The sequence below is a fragment of the Mesocricetus auratus genome, unplaced genomic scaffold (assembly GCF_017639785.1).
Source record: "Mesocricetus auratus isolate SY011 unplaced genomic scaffold, BCM_Maur_2.0 Super-Scaffold_100028, whole genome shotgun sequence".
NCBI lineage: Eukaryota > Metazoa > Chordata > Mammalia > Rodentia > Cricetidae > Mesocricetus > Mesocricetus auratus.
The window spans coordinates 3,774,637-3,785,999 of NW_024429209.1; the positions used below are offsets into that span (position 1 = coordinate 3,774,637).

At 48.5% G+C, this 11,363-nt stretch overlaps 1 protein-coding gene across 1 annotated transcript in view; it reads left to right on the plus strand.

Annotated features, from left to right (window-relative positions):
- The window catches only part of Manbal (mannosidase beta like), a 32,190-nt gene extending 24,894 nt beyond the window's left edge, over positions 1 to 7,296 (plus strand). Inside the window, exon 3 of the mRNA XM_005084594.4 lies at positions 6,490 to 7,296. Within this exon, the coding sequence (XP_005084651.1) occupies positions 6,490 to 6,597 (108 nt within the window). The 3' untranslated portion in view covers positions 6,598 to 7,296. The remainder of the gene's footprint in view (positions 1 to 6,489) is intronic.
- The last annotated feature ends 4,067 nt before the right edge of the window (positions 7,297 to 11,363 follow it).

Consider the following 11,363-nt stretch of genomic DNA (forward strand, 5'->3'; position numbering starts at 1 on the left):
AGATGTTTGTGTTGATGACTGTGGGCTAGGCTGTCACTGGGGAGACTGTGTTGGTGTCCATGTCCTGTACTGCCACTGGATACCATGCTGAGGTCCATGGCACATGCTGATACTGGAGGACACTGTGGTCTGTAGTGTCACCAGATGCCTTGTGGAAGTCCATGATCCATGCTCCTGCTGACTAAAGGACAAGGAAGCTTCTGCAGTGTATCAATGATCCTGTGACAACCCCATCCCCCAAAAAAGTAACAACCTAGACAGGAAGCCATTGAAGAGGACTCTTGGAAATTGTGATGGGGATCCTGAAATGTAGCTCTCCACAATAGATGGTTACAGGCAGAGGAGGGAAAAGGCTCACTTTTCTTTGTGTGTGTATGTGGGGGGGGGGCTACCCATCATGAGTTTGACCATGCTCTAGTAACTATGTGGACAACACAAATTGAACTTTGTAATCTCTTTTCATAGGGGAAGGCCACAAGGGTTGGGGGTGGGTGGATCTGGGAGGACTGAGAAGTACGAGTGATCTGGGTGCATTTTATATGAAAGTCTCAAATAATCATTGAAAATATTAAGAAAAAACCATCTTTTAACAAATTTTTAAAAAGCAGCTACGACTTTTTCAGGGGTTCACTAGCAATGATGATGATGATGATAATGATGGAGCACTGTGAACCCATTTACTGCCTCAGGCCAGCACATGGCCCCTGAGACTAGGGATTCTGCTACCGACTTTCTTCTGTATGTTGCCATGAGACCGCCCCCCCCCCCCACTCTAGGAAAGGAAATGGAGCTGTGCGTGAGAAGTAGACAGCAGTCCTGATGAGTGTCAGCTCCACTGCTGGGCCACGGAGGGGAAAATGGGGTGGGGACCTTTAACTAGGGGAAGAGGGAGGTATTGGGGAGGGAGTCTGCACTCCTATGGCCTGGGGGCAGCAGGGAAGGGCTTGGTAGCAGAGGATTCAACAGAGGGGCAGTGGGGCAGAAGTGGGGTGAGGAGCCCAGAGAACAATGCTGCTCTTTGCTTAGGGCAGAACGACCTCCTGGTCGGCACATAGAAACAAAATTTATTAGTGGCTTTTTGGGTCAGAAGATAATATTTTTGGCTTCAGATGATGGGAAAGACTTCGAAAACCAAAAGAATGTCTTTCCTCTTGTTCCACTAAGCTGATTTCTTGCAACTGGTTTGTGACTTCAGTGTTTCAGTACTTAGCAGATTATTTGAAAGCTCTTTGGGGGCTAATCAGGGAAGAAGAAAAAAAGAACACATATAACCGATTCCCACCCTGCCCCCTTCCCTTTTAGAGCAGAAACAAGAGCTCTTGGTCAACACAAGCCAAGTCTCTAGAATTCTAAGCCAGATGGAAGTTTTTCTCATTGACACCTCATTAAACTAAGACCTGAGAAAACATTTATTTGCTCCCGATTAAAGCCAAGGCCACACAACTCAAGTATTTTCTTGTAGGCTGGATTCTAAAATATGAGATAGCAGATCCTTAGACTGCTTCCACCCAGTCCAGACAAGACAGCAAATACACTTGTCTCTCAAGCCAAGTCTGGCTGTATGGAGGGAATGGTTAAAAGGATCCTGGGGGACTGGTGACATGGGTAAAGGTCCCAAACCTGATGACTTCTTTAGTCCCAGAACCTACATGGCGGCAGAAGAGAAGTGACTCTATAAAGTTGTCTCCTGACCGCCAAAATACACCCACACATGCATACACACAGCCATAATAAATAAAGCTAGTAAGAGATAGGCTGTTCATAGTAGCACATGCCTTTAGCTACAACACTCAGGGGACAGAGACAGATGATCTCTTCGAGGTCAAGGCCGGCTTGGTCTATGTAGCCAGCTACAGGTACATGGTGAGACCCTGTCTCAAAAGGAAAATAAAATAAGGGCTCTGAGCTTCTAGGCTTTAGAAGAAGGGATTGATTGCTGACGCTTGCCGCTTGCCCATGAGTCAGAGGCTGGGAGTGGCGTCTACCTGTGGTTCTGTGGCTGCCTGGGCCATCTTGGGAGTCTTCGTAGTCTGGACTGACTCATGGAGATATAAACACTATCAGAGTCTCAGATAGTGTTTGTAGTGTGCCCAAGTGATGTAATATGTAGCACTTGTCTAGACCTTGGATTTCCCTGAAGCATAAACTGATTTTAGGACAGGTTAAGTTTGGGATGATAGCTTGATGTCGCAAGCTGAGAAAGGAAGATCCTGGGAGAAGCTAGACCAGAGATCTCAGGGTCACTTATCCATTTGCTGCTCTGTGTGTGTGAGAGTCACAGTTTTGAAACTGGGTCTACTCCTGTAGCCCAGACCGGCCTTGAACTTGCTTCCACTTAGCATGCTTACTTGAAACTTAGGGAATTGCTGGTCTCTGCAAGGAAATTAAGATTCCAGAAAGGCCTGAAGTTGACCCCGCCTACCTGCCCTGCTTGAGGTTTCAATGTGCTGTAGACAGACTGAGGTGTAATTGCTGTTCGACTGGGAACCCGGACTCCTGAGGTGCCCTCTGCCTCCCCTCTGGCCCTCTCTTGTCTTTCACGGCTCTCACCAGCGCCTGCTTCCTCTGTTCCCTGGCCCTGTGGTGAGATGACAGCTCCTGGGGTTTGTCTCCATCAGCTGCAGCTTCCCAAGGCTTCCTGCTTGGTCTAGTTCAAAGGCCACTAGAAGGAACTGTATGACTGGCCCACTGGGGACAGCCGTGGTCAGTGGGTGGAAGCTGAAAAGTGAGAAGAGGAGAGGTCTGTTCCTACAAAACCTAGGGTCCTGGGGAGCTTAAGTGAATCTACTACCCCTGAAACTAGAGACAAGCAGACTCAGCTTGCCAGCTCTGCCCAGCCCAGGCAGCCCTCTTCAAAGGGTTCCGGCAGAACTCACTTTGGGCCTCACTTGGTGCATTTCTGGGCAGGCCTGTGTAGGTTTTCCTAGGTGAAAGAAAGCAACTTACAGAGTAGTAAGCCAGACATGCTTGTGCACACCCTTAATCCCTGCACCCTCAAGGAAGAGGTAGGTGGATACTAAGAGTTCAAGGCTAGTCTGATCTACATAGCAAGTTCCAGACTAGCCAAGGCTGCATAACGAGACCCTATGCTAAGGAAAAGGACATAAAGAAAGTTGGGTGGTGGTGGTGCACACCTTTAATTTCAGCACTCAAGGAGGCAGAGGCAGGCGGATTTCTGTGAGTTCCAGGCCAGCCTGGTTTACAAAATGAGTTCTAGGGCAGCCAGGACTATTACACAGAGAAACTCTGTCTCGAAAAACAAAACAAAGAAGAGGAGGGGGGAGAAGGAGAAAAGAAGGGGCAGGGGAGAGAAAGTAAGGAGGAAGGTGTGGGCCGTTGCTCCCTCGGCCTCGCCTGGCATGAACTTGCCTCCCAGGCCTCTTTTGGATCAGTTTCTGCACGGAATGTAGATCCGTTTGGCCCTACGTGAGAGGGTACTGGCTTTGTTCAGTGACTCACGTAGCCCGTAGTAAGAGTGCATCTGGTAGCTCCCCGTGAGTTCATAGTTTAGGTGTTGGCTGAGCTGCCAGCCAGCTGCCAGCACCTAGAAGGAAGGCAGCTTCGCTTGCCAATGTCTGTGTCCCGGTCTGTTGTGTTAATGAAGCCTCAGCAGATAGCTTCCCCACAAAGACATGGTATTGGCTTGTTAGCTTGGAGAACTGAGGATATCAAGGCATAGTGGACTTGGAAGCTTAGTGTCTTTGGAGCCATCTGTCTCTCTAGCTCCTGCCTTTCCCGGGGCATACTGACTTCCCTCTCAGGCCCTGTGGTGTGTAGGGAAGATTGTAGCTATCAGCATCCCTGTCATCCAGGATTTACAGCTCAGACCTGTCCTCTGCTTGTTCACTTCGCAAATCTCTCTGTTCACTTCGCAAATCTCATGGAGGCTTTACTTGGCCACGTGCTCTCCTGGGCAGCTCACCAAAAGCAGATAGTGTGGTGGCATTTAATGTGCTGCCCACAGAGATGTCACTTCCAACCCAAACCCTGTGGTGTCTGGAGACCTGAAAAACCCTTCCCTGGGCTCTGGGATAATGGCCTAGAGTGCTAGAGCCCTGTGCAAAGTTCTGCAGAGGGCCAGAGTTTCCATGCCCATCAGGGCCACCACAACTGTACAGTTAGCTGAACAAGCACACACCCAGTCCTAGCATCCAGGGGCAGGCTGACAGAGGCAGCTCTGCTTCTCAGGCCATGAGGTTGCAGCTTGGGAGGAGCTTATAGTTGGCTTGGGAGGCAGGTGTGCTTTACTTAATGACCTGTTCCTGAGAGTGCTGTGTGGTGGGCAGGGCGAGGGCATCATCATGCTTCCACAGGCCCCAGGCTGCAAGTGTGTACCAGCTCACGGGAGAGCCGGCTGGATACACAGCAGCCACAGGCTAAGCAATGGGAAGGACCTGTGAAGTCCTGCCCAAGTGTGTCTAGAATGAGCTTCTGGAGCTGGGGTGTGTGTGCGTGCGTGCGTGTGTGCGTGTGCGTGCGTGCTTGTGTGCGTGCGTGTGTGTGCGCGTGTGCGTGTACTCAGGCCCCAGACATCATGTCTCTGCCTCCCTAATGCTAAGATAACAGCTGTGTGCTTCCATACCCCACGTTTTACATGGGTACTGAACTCAGGTCCATACACTTCTACAGCAAGTGCTTTACTAACTGAACTGCCCCCGCCCCCAGCCACCTCTCCCAGACTGTTTTGTCTAATCACAATTCCACTTCCCCAACAAGCACGTTGGATGTTGTGTTTCTGTTTGGCCTAGTTGAGCCCTTGTGGACAACTTCCCTACTCTCTGTCTCATCTGGAATCTTGTCCTCTTCTCCAGGCCACTGCCTTGCTCCATTTCCACACCTAGGGCCTCAGGCAGGAGCGATACAGTGGGAAGGGCCAGAGCTCCAGTGTGAGGCTGACCTGGTCCGAGTTCTGTCCAACCTTAATCTAGCTGAGCCACAAAAAGAGGAGAGCTCCTGGCAGGTCAAATGAGACAGTTAACATGCGACCTGAGCAAGCAAGGCTCAGTGCTTTTCTGTCCCTGGACTGTTCTCAAGGAAAGAATGACAGTGTTGAGTGACATTCTGTTCCGATTTACAGTTGCACAGCCATACACTGAGCTGCTTGTCCCTTGGCACTGTACAGATCCCTTCACCTGGGCCTGATGGATAGCAGCGATTTTCTGTACAGATCCCTTCACCTGGGCCTGATGGATAGCAGCGATTTTCTGGCCTGGTGAGCTGTTCTCTCACCACCTTATTGCTGATAGAGCTGTATCCAAAAAGATGCTTCCACAGACCCAGGAAACACCTAGCAGTGGAGGTTTCTTTCTCCACTCGGTCATTCCAAATGAGATGTGGTGCCCCCAGCCTTAAAAGTGAGGCTGTCATAAATGTAGTTTTCTCTTCCCTCTTTTTCCTAGACACACACATCTGAAAAGAATGTTCAATCATTCCACACTGGCCTGGAACTCACAGAGATCCACCTGCCTCCGCCTCCCAAGTATTGGGATTAAAGGCGTGCGCCACCACCACCTGGCTCCATCATGCTATATTTTTGGAGGTCAGAGGACAGGACAGCTTTAGGAGTCAGTTCTCCTGGAGATCAAAGTCAGCTCATTGCTGCACCTTAAGCTGCTGAGCCGCCATGCCCCACCCCCACCCAGCATGGATTTTTAAGAGTAAACACTGCATACCAAGTACAGCTTGCAGACAAAGCCCAGACTGTGGCTGGCATTCCCTTAGCTAACCTGCCTCTGGTGTTCTTTGGGCCACCGCACTCCTTGTGTTATCACCAAAGGGATTCCAAAGAATGCCAGATAGGAGCATTCCCGATTCTTCTCTGGTACAAGTGAAGTGGCCTGGGGCCGGCGTGACCCTTCCTGGGGTTCAGCTTTATCTGAAGTGAGGGCCAGACCTGGATCTGTGGCTTTGAACTTTTTTTTTCTTTTTCAAGCTGCAGAACCTTTGTTTCAGGCAAATCTTACAAGGGATGCACCCTAGGGTATGAAGCACAGAATGGAGCTGCCCTAGTTGCGGAGAATCTGGGGCTCTGGCCTGAGGCTGCCTCTGCTCTCCCCTAGGGCACCCCTGCCAGACTCTGCAGAACACAGGGTGATAGCCCACCTACTCGCTCCACCCCAGCCCAGATTCTGTAGATGAATGGGGGAGGAGAGCAACCGTAGTAGCCTGTCCCACAGCCAGCTCTCACTAATGCTGTCCTAGCATGGGGCACCCTGACAACCACTGGGTGCCACCAACCCTGCTGGTGTTCCCTGTGACTGCGCCTCCTCCAGGTGTTTTACACATAAGACATGGGACTGAGAGGCCCATAGGCTACTGAACTGGGAGGTAAAGGAGCCCAGATGCCACCCGGTGCCATGTACTTTCAGAATCTAGTCTGGGTAACAATCGTTCCCTTGTGTTTTGGGGTATGCTTCAGTTGGCAGAATCCCTTTGGTCAAGGTGAGTTCCTCTAAACAGGACTCTCTCTTTTTAAAAATTGCCACACAGGAGGCAGAGCAGTCGGAGCCCAGAAGTGCAGAGATGCTGAGGAAGCCCAAGGCTGCCATCCCTCCCGCCAGCAAGAGGCCAAAGAAAGAGACGAAGAAGAAGCGGTAGAAGCAGGGGAGCCCGGCCTTGGCCTCGGGGACAGCCCTCCTGGGAGCCAGCATCCTGTTTCCCCTCACGGACTGTCTCCATCCTTGGCGCGGGGTCTGAGGAGATTGAAACTCCCTCTCACCACAGAGATCTGCACAGTCCCCAGGCTCCAGCTGTGCAGACACCACTTCCTCTTCCTTCATGCTGTGGTACGGAGGGCTCCAGAGCAAACACTACCCGGAGGGTTCGGAAGCCAGGCCAGGCTCACAGAGCCAAGTGTTCACGTTAATCCTCGGGCCCGGGGTCTTCATCACACTGCACTGTGGAGCTGTAGTCGAAGGCTACAATTACCCATGACCCTGTCACTTTTCTTTCTCTTTTTCTTTTTGTCACTTTTGTGTGCACAGAACTTCACGTGTTCAGCCCCCTCACCGAAGCAGCCAGGGCCTAAAGGTGTTAGGGATGGAGGGACAGCAGAAGGCATGGGTCCAGTGATGCCTGCACGGGAAGGTGCTAGCTGAATGAGGCCAGGTTTCCTGGGCACAGACTTTGTGAGCCTTTGAAATGGGCTTGTCACTTTTAGATCAACCTCTGTTCACCCATTCTAACATTCAAAGTGCCTTTGATTCTGACCTGTCATCCCCCACATCTTCATTCCCTGGCCAGTGAAGAACAATTATGTGGAAAAGTCAAAGCCAATAAATGGTCATGCATGCTGAACCTGCCTGTGTTGTCACTGAGGAGGGAAAGGGACAGCCTGGGTTTCTGTCCTGAGAGAAGGGAAACACTTGTCCCCATAGACGTGGCACAGTGGACAGCTCTGGTCAGAGCCCTCCAGGCCAGGCCAATCTGGAACAGGTTTTCAGAAAGGGTCCAATCAGTGGCTCCGAGCTGTATTTAGTCACTGGGAACACTTGTGAGTTAGTTTACACAGGGTCCAGGCCCCTCTCACTCCATAGGTTCCTGCTGTCAGAGGACAATAGTGCTTGTCCTTAGCAATGTGAGAAATAGAATACAATACAGTAGGAAGCCTCAAGGCTCCAAGCCACTCTGATCACATGCCCTGAATCAGCACCCAGGAAAACTCCTAACACCACAAAGTCAGGACAACAGTCTCCTTCACCTGCCAGACCCTTCCCAGTACCCACATGGCAGCTTGTAACTCCAGCTCTAGAGGACCCAATGCCCTCTTCTGTTCTCTGTGGGCATCAGGCACATACATGGTGCACATATACATGCAGACAAAACATTTGTGCACATAAAATAAATTTTAAAATTGAAAGCTGGGCCAGGCAGTGGTGGCATGTCTTTAATTCCAGCACTCGGGAGGCAGAAGCAGGTGGATCTCTGAATTTCAGGCCAGCCTGGTCTACAAAGTAAATTCCAGGACAGCTGGGCTGTTGTATAAAGAAACCTTGTCTCAACAAAACAAAACAACCCCCCCCCAAAACAAGTATATAATTTAATTTTGTGTACGTATATAGAAATATATACGTTATATATAGCCACCATAACCAAGCTGGTTAAAATTTCCATCACTTCAGTTCTCTGTGTTTGAGTGAGTTCTCTCTCTCTTGTTCTCTCTCTTTCAGCTCACTATGCAGTCCTGGACTCATTTACTGTGTAGATCAGGCTGGCCTCAAATTTGCAGAGGTCTGCCTGCCACTGGCTTCTAAGTGCTAGGATTAAAGATGTGTGCCACCATTGCTTAGCCTATTTTTAACTTTCTGAGCCTTTTTAAGATTTTAATTTATATTTCTGCTGACAGGCACCAGGGTTCTAACTCTTTCATGTCCTTGCCAACCCTTAGCTTTTTCTTGAGACAGCCTCCCTATCAAGTTCTAGGAGACAACTCCTGGTCTTGTTTATACTTCTCCGACAATGGGAGTTGAGGACTTTCAACATGCCAGTGGCCATGTGGAGATGTCTTTGGAAAAGTGTCTTTTCAGGTCCTTTGACTATTAAGACAGACAAATTGACTTTTTTGCTACCTGATTGTATGCATGCTATTTTAGACATTAACCCTTTATTAAATATTACTTGCAACTCTTAACTTCCCTTCTGTAGAGTGACTTTTCATCTAGTTTCCTTTCTCATGAAATTTGCTTTGGTTAGTTTGCACCTGCTTATTTTATCTTGCACCATGTGCTTTTAGTATTTCCCAAAAGGAAAAGAAAAGAGAAGAAAAGCCAGGCGTGGTGGTGCACACCTTTAACTCAGGAGCTGGAGGCAGGCACACAGTGAGTTACAGGCCAGCCAAGGCTACATAGTGAGACCCTGTCTCAAAACCAACACATGTGGCCAAAGCTCATGTCAAGGGGCTTTTCTCTTGGAAGTTTCCCTTTGTCAAGTCTTATATTTCAGTCTATAACCGGTTTAATGGGCTAGAGATGGGCTTAGTGACCTGAGTCCAGTTCCCAACACCCATGTCAGACAACTGTCAACTCCAGCTGCAGGGGATCTAGACACTGTCTTCTGGCCCCTTCAGGCACCTGCACTTACAACTGAAATGGATCTACTTTGAGATCATGTGTAGCATGTAAGAATAGGGTCCAGTTTTACTTCTTTGCATGTTGCTGTCTCTACTCCGTGGACTGAAGATTCATTTCTCCACTGTGTACTTTTGGTGCCCTTGTTGAAGATTAATTGACAACATGTGCTTGAGTTTATTTCTGGGCTCACATTCTGTTCTCCTGCTTGTCTGATTGTTTTTATTTCATCCCATTTTGCTTATTATAACCTTGTAGTACAGCTTGAAATGGGCGTGCATCTGGCTTTATTTGCACTTTTGGCTTTGTTCTTCCCAAAGATACTTCAGACTGTCCAAGTCCTTGGCACCATATGAAATCTAAGGTGCTCTTTTTCTGTTTCTGTGAAAAATGCATTTTGGAAGGGATCACATTGGCTAGTGTGGACATTTTAACAGTATTGTTAATTTTTCCAGTCCTTCAAAATGGGAAGCCTCTCTTCAAGGCTTGAAGGGTCCCGTGGCTTGAATGCAGCTTGTCTCATAAGGCCTCCTGTAGGGGATGCATGGCACCCAGTACCGTAGTATGGGCCAAAGTGGGGCTTGCTCTGACCCTGGGGGGTGTCTTCCTCCTAAGGGAATGTTCTCATGAGCTGTCGTGAGAACAAGTTAGAAAAGCCTGAGCTGACTCCCTGAAGGCCTCTCTGGCATCCTATCCATTGAGACTCCTGCCCTGATCTTACCAGCCAATAGCAATAAGCAAAGGCCAAACTGAGGTTGTGTCTCATTCATCCCATCTTATGGAATAAAGGCCAATTTTCTCTCCAGAACCAACAAAGGCGGCGAGAGCTATTCCTTGCACTCTTGGATTTCAGTTTTCAAACTGTGAGCTAAATAAGTTTTATTTCTTTTTAAAGTAGCCTGCCCAGGGCATTTTGTTATAGCACTAGAAAACATACCAATACAGAGAGCATCTTTTGGGAGCAAGGGTTGCTAGAATTTTAACTCAGAACATGGTAAGCACATGCTATACTAGCAAAAAACTACATCCTCATAAGCCAAACATCTGAAAGAAAGAAAAACTTTGAAATCATCCTTGACTTGCCGCTCTCTGTTGATGCTGAAGTATCTCCAGAAACTCAAAATCTCATTATTTCCTCCGCTGTTGAAGTCTGGCCTATCATCATCTCAGCTTGGATATTGAGCAGCCTCCTCATGGGTAGTCTGTTCTCAGTATAGTAGCTGGCAGTGGCCTATTAAAAATTGTGAGATTGAGTCAGGTAGTGGTGGCTCACACCATTAGTCTCAGCACTCAGGGGCAGAGGTAGGCACATCTCTCTGAGTTCAAGGCCACAGCCTACTCTACAGAGAGTTCCAGGTCAGCCAAGATTGCACAAAGAAGCCCTGTCTTGAAAAGCCAAAAAGAAAGAAGGAAGGAAGGAAGGAAGGAAGGAAGGAAGGAAGGAAGGAAGGAAGGAAGGAAGGAAGGAAGGAAGGAAGGAAGGAAGGAAGGAAAAAAAGTTAGATTGGGCCAGCAAGATGGTTCAGCAGGTAAAGGTACTTGGCTCAGAGGCTAACCTGAATTTAATCCTTGGGAAACACATGATGTAAAGGGAGAACCAACTTCAGCAGTTGTCCTCTGACTTTCACCATGTGTGTGCCTGTCTCTCCTCCATACAAAATAAATAAGTAAATAAATAAATAGATGTGATAATTAAAAACAAACAAAAACTAGTGAGATCATGTCTCTCATCTATTTCCGTCTGACTCAGGGAACAGCCAAAATTCTCACTGGAACCCACAGAGGCTACGAAAAGCATGTTAATTCTACTCCATTTGTACTGGCTTCCGTCTTCCAAGATGCCAGGCAACCCCAGCTCAGGCCTTTCCGACTCCATGTCCCTTTAGATATGATGCCCCAAAGATGTCTGTGTTCTGATCTTCACGCCTGGGCCAGGGGGTGGGAGTGCAGGTATAATCAAGTTACAGATTTGACCAGGGGAGTTATTCTACAATATCCAAGTGGCCCAGTGTAATCACAAGAGTCTTTATAAGAAAAAGAGGGAGAGCCTGGCGGCAATGGCACATACCTTTAGTCTCAGCACTTGGGAGGCAGAGGCAAGGGGATCTCTGTGAGTTCCAGGCCAGCCTAGTCTACAGAGAGAATTCCAGGACAACCAGGGCTGTTACACAGAGAAAAACCTGTCTCAAAAAAAAAAAAAAAAGAAAGAAAGAAAGAAAGAAAGAAAAGAACAAGAGGGAGAAAGGAAAGTTGAAATCAGAGAGGATGTGACCCAGAAGCAGAAGTTGGAGCCCTGAG